The following is a 20830-nucleotide window of genomic DNA, read 5'->3' as shown; positions in this document are numbered from 1 at the left end:
GCCCACTTCCAGCATAATTGTTACATAGCAATCAGGAGGAGAAACTCTGACTGGTTTTCTGTTCATTATCCCTGGGAAGTTGTTGCCAACTGTTGCTTCAGTTGATGTCAGTTAATTCAGCACAGACCACAGACAAAACCTGAGGCCTTCCTGGTCTGTAAAGCTCAGGGCCATGACTTTACTTCAGAACTATTGGGGAAGCCCCTCAAATAATATTTCAAATGCAAAACGAACATTTTAATTAATCCATGTAAGCAATAGTGTTGTAGGTGGGGAGAACACAGCTGTAGTGCTTTGTACTGATGAACAAAAAATGGAAGTACTTCGCTTACTCCAGGTGGTGGGACATAAGAGTAATGTAAGCAACTGTATGGTATTTATTACAGTAGAGCTACAGGATAGCACCTGGATTCATTTCTGCATTCTTGCGGAGACATGTTTAGGTTGTAGTGGGTGACACTTGAAGCTTCCATCTACCGTGCATCAAGTTTTCGATCGGTGGAATATGACTATTTAATTTGAGGGTGGAAAAGACTAAATAGCAACATTTGCTTAAAAGCTCAGCGACAATGATCATAGGACCCCCTTGAATTATATGTGGCTGTTAAACCACCAGCTACTTTAATGGCAAATACACAGTCTCTCAAACTCTTAGAGCTACACCAAGAGTTGCACTGGTACGTTCCACATAATATTCTGGTTCAGAGCTAAAGCAAAGACCGTAGATGAAAGGAAAGGAGGAAACAATCACTTTTCCATCTTGGGGTATTCTTAACAGAGAACAACTGGAACGTTGACCAACAATGTACTTCTTGAGTTTTAGAAATATATGGAAATTAGCAGTTATGACAGGAGGAGGAGTAGAAGGAAAACACAGAAAATAAAGATATAGAAGGATTTTAAAAAAGCACAAGACCAAAGTTCAAAGGGGAAAAGGTACAAAGGTCAACAACAACTTGCATTTATATAGTAGGAAAACATCACAAGGCTCTTCACAGGACTGTCATGATCGAATTGAATGACAGAACAGGTTCCAGGGGCTGAATGGCCTACTCCTGTTCCTATGTAATCAGACAAATATCACTGGGCCAAAGAAGGAGAATTAGGAGTGACCAAAAGCTTGGTCAAAGAGGTAGGTTTTAAGAATGGTCTTAAAGGAGGAGAGAGGGGTAGGGAGGCAGAAGGATTTAGGGAGAAAAATCCAGATCTTGGGGTCTAGACTGCTGAAGGCACAGCCGCCAGTGGATACTGAGAAATGTTAAAAGATACAAAGTGGTATAATTCACTGAATTGCTACTCAGTGACACATTATACTATACTCACCAAAATTTAAGAAGACCAGCTTGGCTTGAATGGCTGGACATAGCTTTACTATGAAAGGAATGCATATGTACAATGCTAACAGCCACACAGCTAGCTTCCTGATTCTGTACAACAACCGAGATCGTCTAAAACTAGGAAAAAAAGGAAGAAAAAAAGTCACTCTACAAACAGGATAAGCGTTGTACTCATTAATTCTAATTTTATATTACATATAATGAAAAAATCAAAATACCCTTCCAACACATGCACGATGGGCCGAATGGCCTCCTTCTGTGCTGCATCATTCTATAATCATATTTCATTCCTTAATTCTAATCAACTGCAACATAATCATCAATAAAAATGAAGCAAAAATAAATGGATATGAAGGCAATGTATTGATTTAAAATCGCATCATAGATCTGAAAAGCTCCACGAAAAGGAATACTGTTAACTTTATAAATGAATTTTCCTAGAAGAAAAGCTAGTCAGCATGAACTTGTTTATCTTACATACTGAATTCCAGCCAAATACTGTGGCACATGATCTCCAATTATAGTTAAATTATGCATTTCTGCAAATGAAACGAGTCAGCATTATGCTCACAAAAGTAATTAATCAGACAACCGGACGTTTATGTTCGAACCCTGGTCACTTGCAGCGTTAGTTTGCCCAACGCACCATCCCAAAAATGTAGAATAAACTACACAGCAATGCACCACCTGGTATGGTACCCAACCATGCAGACCAGGAAGGCCCCAGCTTCAATTCTAGATTTACGCTAGTCCAATCCGAAACTAGGGTCCTAAATCTAAACAAAGGAAACTACGAAGGTATGAGGAGTGAGAAGCTATGATAGATTGGGAAGCTTCATTAAAAGGCACGACGGTGGATAGGTAATGGCTAACGTTTAAGGAATGAATGCATGAATAGCAACAATTATACATTCCTTTCTGGCGCAAAAACACAAAAGGAAAAGCGGCCCAACCGTGGGCTAACAAAAGAAATTAAGGATAGTATCAGATCCAAAGGGGAGTCGTATAAAGTTGCCAGAAAAAGTAGCAAGCCTGAGGATTGGGAGCAGTTTAGAATTCAGCTAAAAAGGACCAAGAGATTGATTAAGAGGGAAAAATAGAGTATGAGAGTAAACTTGCAAGGAACATAAAAGTGTTCTGTAAAAGCTTCTACAAGTATGTAAAAAGAAAAAGATTAGTGAAGACAAATGTAGGTCCCTTACAGTCAGAAACAGGAGAATTTATAATGGGGAACAGAGAAATGGCAGAGCAATTAAACAAATACTTTGGTTCTGTCTTTATGGAAGAGAACACAAATAACTTCCCAGAAATGCTAGGGAATCAAGGGACTAGTGAGAAGGAGGAATTAAAGGAAATTAGTATTAGTAAAACAATAGTGCTGGAGAAATTAATGGGACTGAAAGCTGATAAATCCCCAGGGCCTGATAATCTGCATCCCAGAGTACTAAAAGAGGTAGCCATGGAAATAGTGGATGCATTAGTTGTCATCATCCAAAATTCTATAGATTATGGAACAGTTCCTGCAGATTGGAGGGTGGCAAATATAACCCCACTATTTAAAAAAGAGGGAGAGAAAACAGGGAACTACAGACCGGTTAGGCTTAACATCAGTAGTAGCGAAAATGCTAGAGTCTATTATAAAGGATATGATAACAGGACATTTAGAAAATATCAACGGGATTAGGTAAAGTCAACATGGATTTATGAAAGGGAAATCATGTTTGACAAACCTACTGGAGTTTTTTTGAGGATGTAACTGGTAGAATAGATAAGGGAGAACCAGTGGATGTGGTTTATTTGGATTTTCAGAAGGCCTTTGATAAAGTCCCACATAAGAGGTTAGTGTGCAAAATTAAAACACATGGGATTGGTGGTAATATACTGGCATGGATTGAAAATTGGTTAACAGGCAGGAAACAAACAGTAGAAATAAATGGGTCTTTTTCGGGACGGCAGGCAGTGACTAGTGGGGTATCGCAAGGATCAGTGCTTGGGCCCCAGCTATTCACAATGTATACACCAATGATTTGGATGAGGAAACCAAATGTAATATTTCCTAGTTTGCTGACTACACAAAACTGGGTGGGATCGTGAGTTGTGAGGAGGATGCAAAGAGGCTTCAAGATGATTTAGACAAGTTGAGTGAGTGGGCAAATACATGGCAGATGCAGTATAATGTGGATAAATGTGAAGTTATCCACTTCAGAAGGAAAAACAGAAAGGCAGAGTATTATTTAAATGGTGATAGATTGGGGAATGTTGATGTACAAAGGGACCTGGGAGTCCTTGTACACCCCCAGTCACTGAAAGCAAATATGCAGGTGCAGCAAGCAGTTAGGAAGGCAAATGGTATGTTGGCCTTCATTGCAAGAGGATTTGAGTACAGGAGCAAGGATGTCTTTCTGCAGTTATACAGGGCCTTGGTGAGACCGCACCTGGAGTATTGTGTGCAGTTTTGGTCTCCTTACCTAAAAAAGGATATACTTGCCATAAAGGCAGTGCAGCGAAGGTTCACCAGACTGATTCCTGGGATGGCAGGACAGTCGTATGAGGAGAGATTGGGTCGACTCGGCCTGTATTCACTCTAGTTTAGAAGAATGAGAGGGGATCTCATTGAAACATATAAAATTCTGACAGGACTAGACAGACTGGATGCAGGGAGGACGTTTCCCCTGGCTGGGGGGTCCAGAATGAGGGGTCACAGTCTCAGGACACGGGGTAGGACATTTAGGACTGAGATGAGGAGAAATTTCTTCACTCAGAGGGTGGTGAACCTGTGGAATTCTCTACCACAGAAGGCCGTGGGGGCCAAGTCACTGAATATATTTAAGAAGGAGCTAGATAGATTTCTAGACACAAAAGGAATCAAGGGGTATGGGGAGAGAGCGGGAATGTGGTATTGAGATAGAGGATCAGCCATGATCATACTGAATGACGGAGCAGGCTCAAACGGCCGAATGGCCTACTCCTGCTCCTATTTTCTATGACAACAGCTGGAGCACAATCAGCTCAGCATCCCTGGGATAGAGACAGGAAAAAAAGTCACGGCCCTCACTTTTGACTCGCTGTTGGAAACTATACGTGTGGACAGTGGGTGAGGATAGGATTAGGCTTGGAGCCATATCAGGCACCTGCCTTGAGGAGAGTACTGGAAAAAATTGTTGAGGGAGGGAGGAGGAAAGAGAGACCCCTGAGCACTGCTTTAGGATGTGCACAAGATGTAGTGTAGATTTTGCATACTACAGGAGCAATTATTATTTGAACGAGCCAACAACTAATAGATGCTGGATTCATTATACGCCCCTCTGTAATCAAACTAATCAGTGTTTATGATATGCAAGGTTTCATTAAAAAAAATACATGAACAAAACCCTTACTCTTCCTGGGCAAACAGAACTTGCGCACAGTTACTATATTAAATGGAATGTGTGGTGTTTTAAGAGTTAATGGTTGCACTGCAGGGGAGGTAAGCGATTAAGGCATGTTGGACCAGTTTTAGCTAGAGGTGGGGTAGAATATTGCTGCAGAAAAATATGGGGCCACAATGGTAGCGCACTAGTTCACACCCTCAAGCCCAAAGAAATAGAAGCTCACACACTTCCTAGCAGCTGATTATATTGGTAGACCCCTGGGAGCAGCTTGTCTGTCCATCCGCATGTTCTATGAATGGTGCATGGTAAAGGGAGACCTGAGAAAAGAGATGGGAGCAGAAATCTCTTTATAACAAAAAAAAAGCTGCCTAATTTGTTACCAAAAGCGACAGCAGTAGCCACAACTCAACAGAGTATAAGATCACAATTATTTTTCCATTAATGTTTTTTCTCAAGAAATATTGCAGTCAAGCACCCATATGAAGTTGACATTGTTTAAGATCTTCTATTAAGTCTTATTGAAATTATGAGATGTACATTATGTGACTGTGCTGGATAGGGCCAAGTGAGCATTCTCTGCAGATCAGGAATTTCTGCTTGGAAGTGAGAAATTCTGACATTGACACTAATCGTGTTAAGTGTCAGCCTGGTTTTACATAGAATTTACAACACAGAAACAGACCATTCGGCCCAAGATGTTTTTCTATTACATTTTTGAGTAAAGATTCCAATATCTTTCCTACCACTGACGTTGAGCTAACTGGTCTATAGTTCCCAGAATTTGTTCCATCTCCCTTTTTAAATTTAGTTGGCTATTCTCTCGTATCTTCAGCCAGATGGTAAGACTTGAAAGTCCACTGCAGGATTTGAACACATAATTTATGCCAACATTCCAGTGGATTCTCAGAGATGCTGGCCTTCAGATGAGACTGTCGCGGCGGTTCATGTGGACATTAAAAATCCCATGGCACTATTCAAAAATTTATTCACTGAGGCGTGAAGGTGCCAAGGTCCTACTTTAAACTTGTGCCACAGTTTGAAAATCCCATCCTTAAGAAGTTGTAAAGGCATATATATATACTTTAAATAGTATAACAGAAATATTGGTAAATATCATCCGTGGCTCAGTGGTAGCATTCGTCAGAAGGTTGTGGGTTCAAGCCTCACTCCAGAGACTCGAGCACATAATCCAATCTGACATTGCAGTACTGAGAGAGTGCTGCACAGTCACAGGTGTCGTTTTTCGGATGAGACGTTAAACCGAGGCTCCGTCTGCTCTCTCAGGTGGATGCAAAAGATCCCATGGGACAATTTCGAAGAACAGCAGGAGAGTTCTCCCTGGTATCCTGGTCAATATTTATCCCTCTACCAACACCACTAAAACAGATTAGCTGGTCGTTGGGACTTGCTGTCGGCAAATTGGCTGCCATGTTTCTTACATTACTACACTTCAAAAGTACTTCATTGGCTGTAAAACGCTTTGGGGCATCCTGAGGTTGAGAAACACACTATATAAATGCAAGTCCTTCTTTATACCAAGTCGTGTGATATGTTAATCTGAAGGAACTAAAAGTAGTCAGACCCAGTCACAATTTCACGCCTGGCAAAATCTCAGTGATACCAGGGGAGGGACTGAGTAGTAGCCGGCCACTTCCCTCCATGTGCTGGCAGGTTCCACATTCTAACCACTCCCTGGGTAAAGAAGTTTCTCCTGAATTCCTTATTGGATTTATTAGTTATATTTTAGAAAACATCTTAACTGGATACATCTGTTAAAAAAAAAATCACACTCAAATGTACACAATATTTTTTTTATTCATTCATGGGATGTTGGCATCGCTGGCGAGGCCAGCATTTATTGCCCATCCCTAATTGCCCGAGAAGGTGGTGGTGAGCCGCCTTCTTGAACCGCTGCAGTCCGTGGGGTGAAGGTTCTCCCACAGTGCTGTTAGGAAGGAAGTTCCAGGATTTTGACCCAGCGATGACGGAACGCCGATATATTTTCAAGTTGGGATGGTGTGTGACTTGGAGGGGAACATGCAGGTGGTGTTCCCATGTGCCTGCTGCCCTGGTCTTTCTAGGTGGTAGAGGTCGCGGGTTTGGGAGGTGCTGTCGAAGAAGCCTTGGCAAGTTGCTGCAGTGCATCCTGTGGAAGGTACACACTGCAGCCACTGTGCGCCGGTGGTGAAGGGAGTGAATGTTTCGGGCGGTGGATGGGGTGCCAGTCAAGCAGGCTGCTGTGTCCTGGATGGTGTTGAGCTTCTTGAGTGTTGTTGGAGCTGCACTCATCCAGGCAAGTGGAGAGTATTCCACCACACTCCTGACTTGTGCCTTTTAGATGGTGGAAAGGCTTTGGGGAGTCACTCGCCACAGAAAACCCAGCCTCTGACCTGCTCTTGTAGCCACAGTATTTATATGGCTGGTCCTGTTAAGATTCTGGTCAATGGTGACCCCCCAGGATGTTGATGGTGGGGGATTCGGCGATGGTAATGCCGTTGAATGTCAAGGGGAGACTCTCTCTTGTTGGTGATCGTCATTGCCTGGCACTTGTCTGGCGCGAATGTTACTTGCCACTTATGAGCCCAAGCCTGGATGTTGTCCAGGTCTTGCTGCATGCGGGCTCGGACTACTTCATTATTTGAGGGGTTGTGAATGGAACTGAACACTATGCAATCATCAGCGAACATCCCATTTCTGACCTTATGATGGAGGGAAGGTCATTAATGAAGCAGCTGAAGATGGTTGGGCCTAGGACACTGCCCTGAGGAACTCCTGCAGCAATGTCCTGGGGCTGAGATGATTGGCCTCCAACAACCACTACCATCTTCCTTTGTGCTAGGTATGACTCCAGCCACTGGAGAGCTTTCCCCCCGATTCCCATTGACTTCAATTTTACTGGGGCTCCTTGGTGCCACACTCGGTCAAATGCTGCCTTGATGTCAAGGGCAGTCACTCTCACCTCACCTCTGGAATTCAGCTCTTTTGTCCATGTTTGGACCAAGGCTGTAATGAGGTCTGGAGCCGAGTGGTTCTGGCGGAACCCAAACTGAGCATCGGTGAGCAGGTTGTTGGTGAGTAAGTGCCGCTCGATAGCACTGTCGACGACACCTTCCATCACTTTGCTGATGATTGACAGTAGACTGATGGGGCGGTAATTGGCTGGATTGGATTTGTCCTGCTTCTTGTGGACAGGACATACCTGGGCAATTTTCCACATTGTCAGGTAGATGCCAGTGTTGTAGCTGTACTGGAACAGCTTGGCTCGAGGCGCAGCTAGTTCTGGAGCACAAGTCTTCAGCACTACAGCCGGGATGTTGTCGGGGTCCATAGCCTTTGCTGTATCCAGTGCACTCAGCCGTTTCTTGATATCACATGGAGTGAATCGAATTGGCTGAAGACTGGCTTCTGTGATGGTGGGGATAGCGGGAGGAGGCCGAGATGGATCGTCCACTCAGCACTTCTGGCTGAAGATGGTTGCAAACGCTTCAGCCTTGTCTTTTGCACTCACGTGCTGGACTCCGCCATCAATGAGGATCAGGATGTTTACAGAGCCTCCTCCTCCCGTTAGTTGTTTAATTGTCCACCACCATTCACGACTGGATGCGGCAGGACTGCAGAGCTTGGATCTGATCCGTTGGTTGTGGAATCGCTTAGCTCTGTCTGTAGCATGTTGCTTCCGCTGTTTAGCATGCATGTAGTCCGGAGTTGTAGCTTCACCAGGTTGGCACCTCATTTTTAGGTACGCCTGGTGCTGCTCCTGGCATGCTCTTCTACACTCCTCATTGAACCAGGGTTGATCCCCTGGCTTGTTGGTAATGGTGGAGTGAGGAATATGCCGGGCCATGAGGTTACAGATTGTGCTGGAATACAATTCTGCTGCTGCTGATGGCCCACAGTGCCTCATGGATGCCCAGTTTTAAGCTGCTAGATCTGTTCGGAATCTATCCCATTTATCATGGTGGTAGTGCCACACAACACGTTGGATGGTATCCTCAGTGCGAAGATGGGACTTCGTCTCCACGAGGACTGTGCGGTGGTCACTCCTACCAATACCCATCATGGACAGATGCATTTGCGACAGGTAGATTGGTGAGGACAAGGTCAAGTAAGTTTTTCCCTCGTGTTGGTTCGCTCACCACCTGCCACAGGCCCAGTCTAGCAGCTATGTCCTTCAGGACTCGGCCAGCTCAGTCAGTAGTGGTGCTACTGAGCTACTCTTGGTGATGGACATTGAAGTCCCCCACCCAGAGTTCATTTTGTGCCCTTGCTACCCTCAGTGCTTCCTCCAAGTGGTGCTCAACATGGAGGAGGACTGATTCATCAGCTGAGGGAGGACAGTAGGTGGTAATCAGCAACTACATATTTCCCAATAAACATGCCTACTCGCTAATCATTTTATTGTCTGGAAGTCATCATTGAAGGGCAAGGGATGTACCACAAATGGCTCTGCAATGACAGATGCCAGTACAAAAATTGACCAAGAACATAATCAAACTCCACCTAAAATTATATCCAATCTGTAGGGGGGGGTTCAGATAAAGAGACAAAAACAGCCTGAACTTTGCTCTTACCCTGAATGATGTCATCTGAGCCCTTTAATTACATTAGTGTCAAACTGAATAATAGAGATTCCTAGGTTTAAATAAGATATTCTGGAGTTTGGCTCAATTGCCTTTTGGGGAAATCAGTTAGAAATGTTCCAGAACTTTCCCTCCAGAGAAAGTGAAATTTTTGTCAATGTTAGGGTAGATTTTAAAAGTTCAGACAAAAAAAGGGTGATAACCATGTGGAATAAAACTACCAGCAAGGGTTGGAGTTAAAAAAGGAACTAGACAGGATCCCGTCAACAAATATAGGATTTAGGTTATTAGATTTAGGAATAAATCAAGGAAATCTTGATGGAAATTCAGTGGGTAAACTGGACAGATCAATAGTCTATTCCTGCCTGAAATTGTTACCACATTACATCACTCAGGTTATATATACTGCTCCATGGCATCAATTTCAAGATTGTCAGCTAATCTCTCACTCTTGTTATTTACGATACCACCTGAATTCCCTTGACGGAATTACTCCACAGTAATCCCTCATGGGTATCCATTATCTCCATGTAATACAATCCAAGTCAGCTATTATTCAATTTGTGTATGCTAAACAACACAACGTGGTGCCATGCCAAAGGTGCAATATGTGTTCAGAAGCAGTTATACAAAGCTGTTAAAACAACATATTAATCTTTCTCAAAGTCTAATACAGATTTGAATAAAGAACTTTTAATGCTTAACTGTAGAAGAGTTAATAATAATGAATTAATATTTCACATTACATTCATTCTTTATGGTAATTGTGTGTTGGCATACATTTAATAGGAAATTTTTTATTGCTTACCAAGTTTAAAAATTAAAATCTTATGTGAATAGAGAAAGCAAAATAATAATTTAATTTGTTGACAGGTCAAATTTTCTAGAAAAAGCATTTCAGGCCATTACAAATTTCATCTCCTTAAAATGTTCTACTTTGCACATACAGAAATTGAACCAAATTTAGATGGGCACAGTCCATTTCTAGTTTCCACTCGGTTGGCCAGAGATCTAAATACAACATGCAAACAACTTAAGATAATTACCTCAAAATACAAGGTCAGATTGGAACTTTCCAACTATGAAGGGGCAGAACGAACAGAAGTACAGACAGAAAAAAAGGAAAATAAAAAAGGTAGATAAAATTAAATAAAAAATGGAAAGATTGTAAACCGACTTTCTTTTTAAGCACAGTGCACCAGATGATGAGAGATACATACCATTTGGGATTATTACTCCAGAAGACCATTTTTTAATCTGCAACATTATGCATAATCAGTGTCACATCAGATTAGAAATGGAAAAATGTATTTTCTGAGTAAATTTACTTCTTTTGAGCACCTACAAAGAAACTCAGTATTAACAAAAATCAATTCTTCCAGTGTATTCAGCTGAAATCTTTCATGCTGAGGCTGGCTTCATTTGGAGTGGGGGGGGGGGGGGGCGCGGAGAGCTGACATTGGAAAATTTGTTGAAAATGAATTAAGTCACAGAAGAAATTTGTCTTGAAACATTACTCAATCTTTGAGAGCGCTGTTAGTTCTGTTTCAAGGACTCGAGAGAAACATGCTTTCTAGACAGACGGCAACATAGCCTATTTAGGCTTCAGGTGCGTGGTTGCTCTTAATTCACACTCAGATTCTAAATGGAGTACACATGTCCTCAGTCAACTTAAAAAGGATGTAGGCAATTGGCTTACTGGGTAGCATTTGCACTTGAGTTAGATGTCAGCCGTGGCTCTTGAATCAGAAGGTCGTGGGTTCAAGTCCCACTCCACAGACTTGAGCACATAATCTAGGCTGACACCCCACTGCAATACCGAGGGAGTGCTGCACTATCGGAGGTGCCATCTTTCGGATGAGACGTTAAACTGAGGCCCTGTCTGCTCTCCCAGGTGGATGTAAAAGATCCCATGGTATTATTTCAAAGAGCAGGGGAGTTCTCCCCAGTGTCCTGGACAACATTAATCCCTCAATCACAAAGATTATCTGGTCATTATCAAATTGCTGTTGTGGGGCGTTACTGTGCGCAAATTGGCTGCTGTGTTTCCTACATTATAACAGTGACTACACTTCAAAAGTGCTTAATTAGCTGTAAAGCGCTTTGGGATGCCCTGCGGTTGTGAAAGGCGCTAGGTAAGTGCAAGTTCTTTCTTGCTTCAGGAGATCAGTGGTTCAAAGTCCATTCCTAGACTTTGATACATAATCTAAGCTGACAATTCAGTACTGAGGATGTGAGACATTGACCAAAGATCTGGTTTACCTGTACAGGTGGACATTTAAGATGCTATGGAACTGTCGAAGAGCAGGGAGTTCTCCCAATACCCTTACCAACATCCCTTCTTCAACCACACCATCATAAACTGATCATACATTTCATTCCTGTTGGGGAGATCTTGCCATGCGCAAAATGGTTGCTGCCTTTGCCTACATGAGTCATTGCACTTGAAAGTAATAAAAGCACTTTGAAAGTTTGAGAGACATGATGTTATAGTCTTACTGGTGACAGGCAAGGACAGAGAATGTTCCGACATCTCTTAAGGGCACGTGTCAAGGTGAATCTCATGATTAAAAATGATCAAATTGACTTTGCCTATTTGTACTTCCCCAACCCTTTCATAAAATGAGTCAGTCCTTTTGGAAAGAAAAGGTCACAAGAAGATTTTCTAGATGACTGAAGGACATGACTTTAGATTAGAGTAATTCAAAACAGGAATAAAAATTGGTGTGGGGTGCGGGCCAGAGAAGCATTCCATAAGTGGTACTCACATCAATTTCCAGTCTCCTTGTGACAACATCCCCAATCTGTCTTGGGATGGGGAAGGTTCTATCAATGGACATCAAAAGGGGGGCTTCAGAGTGGGGAAAAGATTGGCCCACAATACTAAATCCTGCCAAGGAGTGCAGATACTAACACAATCAGAAACAAAAAGCTACAAGTAGTATGTAGAATCTAAAACAGGCAACAAATGCTGCTCTTGAGCTAGTTCCAATTAAAATGAAGAGTCATGAATTCAAACAGTTTTTTCTCCATTTTCACCGCACATACCTACAAGTAATTCCCTCATTAACCTGGGAGCAAATGGAACTTGCACAATGTGGAGGAGGAACAATTCACGTACCAAATAAAAATAATAATGGAAATGTGTATGCATTAAATGCTGACTAAAAATTTCACATGCTGGAATTGGATTAAATGCTGTGCTAAGATTCCAAGAACTCTTTGTTCCTTCAGATTTAACAGAGCAGTTGACTGGTAACAGTGTAATCCTGGCATTCATTCGCTTATGTAATTATGTAACATCTGTAAATCTGTGCCTGTTGGATTTTGAAGTATCATATGCAAAATGTCACGTTTTCTTTCTTTCATATACTGATCAATCTGCTGTGCATTTTCACCATTTTTTAAAATAAACTCTTCAACCTGATTTCTATGCCACGGTTCCTTTTGAACGTTCCAGAGAGATCATGGGAAGAGGTGGACTCGAAGTAGGAGACACATGGAAGAGAATATATATTTACATAAAAAAGGTATTTACATAAAATGTTGGATATTAGAAATGCTAATTCACAACATAACTAAACAATTTTTTTGACAATTTCTCCCCTATTCTCCTGAAAGCATTGACTTGTTCTGAGATGAGTGAACACTGGACAACCTCTATTACCTTGCACAAGTGGTAATACTTCATGCAAAAGACCAGACAGTGAGCGGCAGCAGGCTATATTCAGTTACGGAGGGCCTCATGACCTATCCTGATTCCGAACTCACTCAACATTCACACATACACTTTCCATCAGAGGGTCAGTGGACAGCAATCAAATTATCCGCCCCCCTCCCCACCCGCCTCTCTGGCTCTGGGTCGCTGAGGCCAATTGGAGCACACCAACTGCTACTCAGGCTGAAATCAGTTAACTCTGCAAAGACAAGGAAGCAAACCTGCGATCCTCTGGTCTGTGCAATTTAGTGTCTTTACCCACTAGGCCATGACAGGAGCCAAACATTGTTGAGGGGGAGGGATCTGAATATGGATCAAAGAAGAAGCTGAAGCACTGATTGTTAACCAGATAGAAAGAAATAATAGAATAAGAATGCAATAGATCTGCTGTGCAGTAATAACAAACAATTACTTAGGTTTAAATTCAATAAAACCAAATTTTTGCCATTTCCTCAGTCTCAAGACAGACACCGGGTGCTAGTGTGGAAAATGGAAAGTTCACACTGGTGCAATCGGGGGTGCACTTCTGGGGCTAAGGCACACAGTTGGAGCAAAGCAAAGTTTTAATCTCCAGCTCTCTGTGCTATACCTGACCTTGGAGTACTCGAGGTTAGCATAGATATCTTTCACCTTGATGAGCACAGAATCTCTCCTTCACCTCCATAACCTACAAATTTTCTCAACAAACAGCACTCTGCAAAAGTAAGTGACCATATCAAGTCACAAGTTAAATTCGTTTAGTGTGTTGAACAAAAATAAATATATCTGCCAAATGGCATTTAAAGCAATTGCTTTTAATCAGCATGCTGCTCCTGCTCTAGCTTGATAATCATAGTATCACTGCACCGTAGGGTCAGGGTAAATCACAGCTATCTGTAATAGGACAAAATAGCTTTTGGGACAATTTTATTTTGCAAACTAAAATACTGCAAATTATTTTTTAAAGAATGCCGTCAACCATTTTAATGCCTTTTTGTTACCCAACGTTTAATGATCTTAACAGAAAGACACTGGCCTCCCACAAAATGCTGACGAACACAAATGGTATAGTGCAAGTCTCCCCATCCCTCCCCTGCAATTTAACAAATCCCAGAAAAGCGAATTGGAGGACGCTAGATTCTGTGTGATAGTATGAAAACAGATAACAAAAGAAACAGTTGCAGTGAATAAGAACTTAACGAAAAGTAACAAGCATATAATGTAGAATAAATACAGAATGTAATCTATCAGCGCAAGATCTACCATCTCTTTGCACAAGACTAAATCAATGGAGGTAGAGGGCATGGCTGAGGTACTAAATGAATACTTCGCCTCCATCTTCACCAGAAAAGAGGATGCTGCCATTGTAGCAGTAAAGGAGGAGGCAGTATTAACGATATTGGATAGGATTAAAATAAAGAGGAAGTAATTAAAAGACTGGCAGTACTCAAAGTAGGAAAGTCACTGCGGGGGGGGGGGGGGGGGGGGGGGACAACAAAAAGGGGTAAGGGGGGGACAACAAAAAGGGGTAAGGGGGGGGGGACAACAAAAAGGGGTAAGGGGGGGGGACAACAAAAAGGGGTAAGGGGGGGGGACAACAAAAAGGGGTAAGGGGGGGGGGACAACAAAAAGGGGTAAGGGGGGGGGGACAACAAAAAGGGGTAAGGGGGGGGGGACAACAAAAAGGGGTAAGGGGGGGGGGACAACAAAAAGGGGTAAGGGGGGGGGGACAACAAAAAGGGGTAAGGGGGGGGGGACAACAAAAAGGGGTAAGGGGGGGGGACAACAAAAAGGGGTAAGGGGGGGGACAACAAAAAGGGGTAAGGGGGGGGGACAACAAAAAGGGGTAAGGGGGGGGGACAACAAAAAGGGGTAAGGGGGGGACAACAAAAAGGGGTAAGGGGGGGGACAACAAAAAGGGGTAAGGGGGGGGGGACAACAAAAAGGGGTAAGGGGGGGGGGACAACAAAAAGGGGTAAGGGGGGGGGACAACAAAAAGGGGTAAGGGGGGGGAACAACAAAAAGGGGTAAGGGGGGGGACAACAAAAAGGGGTAAGGGGGGGGGACAACAAAAAGGGGTAAGGGGGGGGAACAACAAAAAGGGGTAAGGGGGGGGGAACAACAAAAAGGGGTAAGGGGGGGGGACAACAAAAAGGGGTAAGGGGGGGGGAACAACAAAAAGGGGTAAGGGGGGGGGACAACAAAAAGGGGTAAGGGGGGGGGACAACAAAAAGGGGTAAGGGGGGGGACAACAAAAAGGGGTAAGGGGGGGACAACAAAAAGGGGTAAGGGGGGGGGGCAACAAAAAGGGGTAAGGGGGGGGAGGCAGAGGGTGGAGGAAACAAAGATAAAACTAATCCATGTGACATTAACCTCTATACAAGCTGTTCTTCTGGGAATGACACATCACAAAAGGACCAAAAGAAGCAATGAAAACAATTTAATTGGCGTATGGAGAAGGGTGATGAGGCCTTTTTCTACCATTAAATTGAAACTTTCAGAATTTTAGTTTGCGTAGATAGCTGAATGATTGCAGAGATGCTCTAAATATCTTTTCAAGTATACAAACAAATGTGTATTGCAATAAATATAGTTACTTAAAGGTTAACCAGGAACTGTAACACTGTGTATACTATAAATGACAATGCCATTGTAGTAAACGAGGTTTGGATATTTATAGTCTCAGGCATTGAATCCTCGATCTCATTGATGGTTGGTTGAATCCTTTTGAAATGAACCAAGTTTATCCTTTTATACGCAGTTGAATTATTTACACAATTGTTAAATTATATTCTGGCAATTTCCTTAGTTGAAAAAAAACTTTTTCCTTTTTCAAATGACCTCTCCCGTCTTTGAAGAAAGCTGACTCAACGTTCAAATACAAGTGAAACCTACGACCAGGTCTGTTTCTGTAATCAATGGTTATATTTAATGCGTTTTGTAGCGCTACACTTGAAACTCGAAGGAAACGAGAGTTTTATATATAAGAAACTGATCCTTTAATATTTCACCGGATTTGACCAGGCACATTTCGAACTCGTTATTACAACTACTAAGTGCTCTGGTGCTATGTATTTTGTACTACAGTACTAGCCCACGCAGAGAAAGACTGGTCTTACCTCCGACAACCAGTTCTCATTCCTGTCTTTGCATCTGTGCCGAGGTCGTTGTCCCTGATTTTGCTGGCTGCTGCCTTGTGGCTGTGCTTCAATCTCGGTGCAGACTGTGCCGAGTCCTTATGCAGGGTCGTGACGGTCGTGTCATGTTCTATTGTCAGGGAATTATTCCTCCTTCGCATTACTAGAAAAAAAAACGCCAAGAGCCACCTTTATTTAGGGAAAAGGGAGGGAAAAAATAGAAGAGCAGGCGCTGGGAGGGGAGGTTAAAGGAACCGGTGGGGATGAGCCGTGCTAAAGCAGACCATACAGACTCCAGCCTCCCAGTATTTTGGTTTTTCTAAAGGCGCCCAGTTTGGTACATTGTTTGCAGCGACTCCCACAGCTTCGAATCAGCTGATCAGTCACAACCTCCAACCTCTCAACCGTTTGTAGTACAAACACCGCCCACATTTTAAGAATCAAAGTGTTGAATTCGGCATCCATTTTTCAGACAGGCAGGAAGGGGGAAAAAAATCACTAAATAATTGAACTTGTAACATTAACGTTTTAAAAAAACTTCTCCCAATATATACCATTTTTTTGTGTGAATATCAGAAATATAAAGAATGAGCTGTCTCGCAGCAAGTTGCAAGTCAGTAATTCAATTGAGAATGTAGCACAAGTGTTTAATAAAAAATATGTGCAACACAGAATGAATTACTCCTGCCTGTCTCCACTGGCAGGAGGGTCGGAAAACAGAGGTCACAGATTAAGGTAATTGGCAAAAAAAGAGGGGAGATGAGGAGAATTTGTTTTACTCTGTGAGTTGCTATGATCTGGAATGCACTGCCTGAAAGGGTGGTGAAAGCAGATTCAATAGTAACTTTCAAAAGGGTATTGGACACGTACTTGAAAAGGAAAAATGTTTAGGGTTATGGAGTAAGAGCGAAGGGAGTGGGACTAATTGGATAGCTCTTTCAAATAGCTGGCACTGGCCCAATGGCCTCTTGTGCTGTGTGATTCTATGACAGCTATTTGTTTTTTTAAAACACAGGGAACTAGAACATCTTTCAATTGGCTTCTGCTCCCATGCCTGATTTAACAGCATTAAATACAAACAGTAGATTTACAGTAATTTGCAGACTTGACTATTCGAACAAACTTGCATTTTTATAGTGCCTTTCACAACCTCAGGGCGTCCTGAAGCACTTTACAGCCAATGAGGTACTTTATGAAATGTAGTCACTGTTGTAATATAGGAAATGCAGCAGCCAATTTGCACACAGCAAGGTCCCACAAACAGCAGTGAAGTAAATGATCAGATCATCAGTTTTACATGTTGGTTGAGGGACAAACATTGGCCAGGCCACAGAGAGAACTCCTCAGCTCTTCTTCGAATAATGCCATGGGATCTTTTACATCCACCTGAGAGGGCAGACGGGGCCTCGATTTAATGTCTCATCCGAAAGGCGGATTTTCCTTGGATTATCAAAAACAAAGCTGCATTAACACTCAACCTGACCTCCTAACCCAGTTTCTTATGTATTATGTGGTTGTTTGCTACCAGGTAGTCTCTGGCCTGCTATGTCGCTGTCAGCATCTGAATGGCAGCTGATCAGGAAAAAGCTAAGCTCAGATATATCATTCAAAATCCCTTTTAATGATACACAAAGGAATTGATAAAATGTACCTCTTATTAAGTGATATTAAGTGATCAGCTAGTCATAGGATTCAAAACAGTGATTGCCCACACAATTAAGATGTCACTTACAATAGGATTGAAAGACATCAGTCAGGCAATGTCAAGCTGACTAAATTTAATACATCTAGGCAGATGAGTGTCAAGAAATGCTTCTTAGAAATAATGTCTTTGAAGTGACCTTTTGCGTACCAGACCATAATGTGTATTCCCATCAACTTGAGGAAGCAGGTAGCAGTATCTAACACGTAAAATGACTACCAAACCCTGTGCAGAGATATTAAACTACGTGGAGACTTCCTTATTATTAGAAACATGACCAAAATTCCGTATGCATCACAGCAAGTCTGAAACCATCCTGTTGAGCCTCCCCCACCAGAAACTTCACACCTTAGAATCTGATTTCATCCCCTTTTCCTGCTGCTCACTCAGGTGGAGCTCAATGGCACATAATCTCGGTGTCTGGTTTGATTGAGTCGAGCTTCTAACTTCATGTCAAATTCATCATCCAAAATGCCTATTTCTACCTCTGCGATATCGCCTGCTGCAGCTCACTGGCACCGAAACCCTCATCCGCTTGCCCTCCTAAACGCTTGTTGCAGATTTCCACCTTAGACAAACTCCAACTCATCCTATCCTGTTCTATGATCCTGTTCTAAGTCCTGCATGACCTTTCATCCCCCATCCTTGCCAACCTCCACTGGCTCCCCATCCCAGACACAGACTACAAATCCTCAACCTTGTTTACAAATACCTCAGAGGCCTTACTCCACCCTACCTCAAAACGGTGGTTGAGGTTGAATGGCTGAAAGTTTTTAATTCTCCCACAGGGTGATCTACCCCGTGGAACAGGATTCTGGAGGAGGTGATGGAGACTGAATATCATCGAGAAGACGTTAGGTAGATTTCTGGAAAATAAGGTGGTCACAACATGTGGATGGTAAATTATTTCTGGATAGTAGCTTTTGGGTCTGGAGCCTGCTTGTACTTACCTGATTGCCTAGGAGAGGTCAGAGAGCATTTCTGAATCAGCTTATGGTCTCCCAGGAGGTTGGGGGTGGGGGATGAGGGGGAGATGTTTGTTGAATGGAGATCAAACCAGCTGGTGGATAGAGGTCTTTTCTCATCCTGGATACGTAAGTGTAAACCTCTGGAACCTCCTCCAGTCCTATGTCCCAGTTTTCAACTTCTGCTCTTCTAACACCTACTCTGTGCATCCCTTCCCCCCTCCTTCCACCCCACATCAAATTAACATCAATTATCCACAGGTCCAGGTTAGACGCAGCCCGTGGGGGCGGTCGATCTGACTGTCTGCCTCTCTTCCGCGGCATTCTCCACGCCTGGGTGGCCCTGGAGAGAGAGCACGCGGTGTCTGCCGGTACGCTTGAGGCTTTCCGCGACCGGTGGGCACCGCAGGGGCTGGAGTGCATCCTGGATCCTCAAAATAAAATTATAATTTGACACTGTTATTGGTTTGATTTATTTTAAATAAAACACACCCTAAACCCCCCCTTCTTATAAAAGCGGGGACCTAAAACACAAAAAAAAACCTAAACAAAAAGAAAAATTTAACATCAGTAGCAGAGCTTTTTGTCATCGCGACCCCATGCTCTAGATTTCCTCCCTAAACCATTCTGCCGTGTTACATCATTCCCCAAATTCAAAAGCTGTTAAAATTTGCCTCCTTGTCCATTTTAGTAACCTTCCTCCCAAACTGCTGCTGTATCCAATCCCTCCTTTGTAAAGCTCCTTGAGAAGTTTCATTATTTAAAGGCACCGTAATTGCAAGCTGTTGTTTTCTGTTTTTCTTAGCCATAATTGAGTGCACAATCAGAATGTTTGAGGTAGTGTGTCATACTAGTGAACTAAATATGAAAAGAAATGACATTGTGTGGCAGGGGAAGTAGATTACCTGGAAATACACCATATTTTATTGTGTACTTTCCATTGGTTTGACCATTTGATAATAATGCAAAATATTACATTTGTTCAGGGCATACAACAGGCAAGAGACCATGAAGCGTTCAGATTGTCGTAAAAACCTAACTGGTTCAGTACCGTCCTTTAGGGAAGGAAACCTACCGTCCTTACCCTTTCTGGTCTATATGTGACTCCAGTCCCACACCAATGTGGTTGACTCTTAACTGCCCTCTGAAGTAGCCTCACAAGCCACACAGTTGTATAATACCGCTACAAAGAACGCAGTTCAAGAAGAACACCCACTACCACCTTCTCAGGGTAATTAGGGATAAGCAATAAATCCCGGCCTTGCCAGTAACGCCCACATTCCAAGAATTAATTAAAAATTATGTGGCACCTTGTAACATGTAAAGCATCAATCAAGTTGGTCATACAGAGGCTGTCAAACATTCAACTAACATTAGTCGCAGATTATGCAAGTAGTTGTACTGATTTAGCAGTATTGGTATGCTCTTTCTTCTAATCAAAATAGCCAGCCATTAAAACCTCTGCACCAGTTGACATCAGCTAAATCATCTTAAATCCCTAAATTCAGGTCCCCATGATATGAAATGCTGTGCACATATCAACACCATTCCCATCATTTAAGATGATTTAAACAAGATTAAATTGCAGTGGGTGGAAGTCAATTAGCACACTGACCTTTAATTTCTGGCTCAACTAGAATCATGGTCCGGATGTCTCTTCTCTCCATTGACTGTCTTAGCCAGTTCCTGATGGGTGAGTTCACAGCACAGAACTCCTCAGAATTTACCAATATCACCCAGAGAAGCCACAGAACCAAAAAAAGATTGATGTGGTAAATGAATACTTCATACTGGTACAGGAGCATTTCTGAGGTTGGAGCAAAGCACAGCTAGCATTTACTTTGTATCTCACCTGTGCTGTACACAACTTGGGAATGTTTGATACTGATGCTACATAGCCAAAATTAAAAAGTCTCCCATTCTCCCTCACAAGGCCAAGCAAAAGATTCACCATCAAGTATTTAATTAAAAACCCATAAGGGGAAAGTGCTTTGCGTTATGAATATTTAACCATACTGCATCCTTTCCCTTTAAAAGGTGA

At 42.7% G+C, this 20830-nt stretch overlaps 1 protein-coding gene across 1 annotated transcript in view; it reads right to left on the bottom strand.

The window, feature by feature from the left end:
* abhd12 (abhydrolase domain containing 12, lysophospholipase) overlaps window positions 1–20501 on the bottom strand; it is a 118431-nt gene extending 97930 nt beyond the window's left edge. The window contains exons 1-3 of the mRNA XM_067989312.1: window positions 20405–20501; window positions 16105–16285; window positions 1324–1454 (exon numbers count right to left, since the gene is read on the bottom strand). Coding sequence (XP_067845413.1) covers window positions 1324–1454; window positions 16105–16285; window positions 20405–20456 — 364 coding nt within the window. The 5' untranslated portion in view covers window positions 20457–20501. The remainder of the gene's footprint in view (window positions 1–1323; window positions 1455–16104; window positions 16286–20404) is intronic.
* Window positions 20502–20830: the final 329 nt, after the last annotated feature.

The sequence above is a fragment of the Heptranchias perlo genome, chromosome 8 (assembly GCF_035084215.1).
Source record: "Heptranchias perlo isolate sHepPer1 chromosome 8, sHepPer1.hap1, whole genome shotgun sequence".
NCBI lineage: Eukaryota > Metazoa > Chordata > Chondrichthyes > Hexanchiformes > Hexanchidae > Heptranchias > Heptranchias perlo.
The sequence above is the reverse complement of the archived record's forward strand: the minus strand, read 5'-3'. Positions and strand labels throughout refer to the sequence as shown.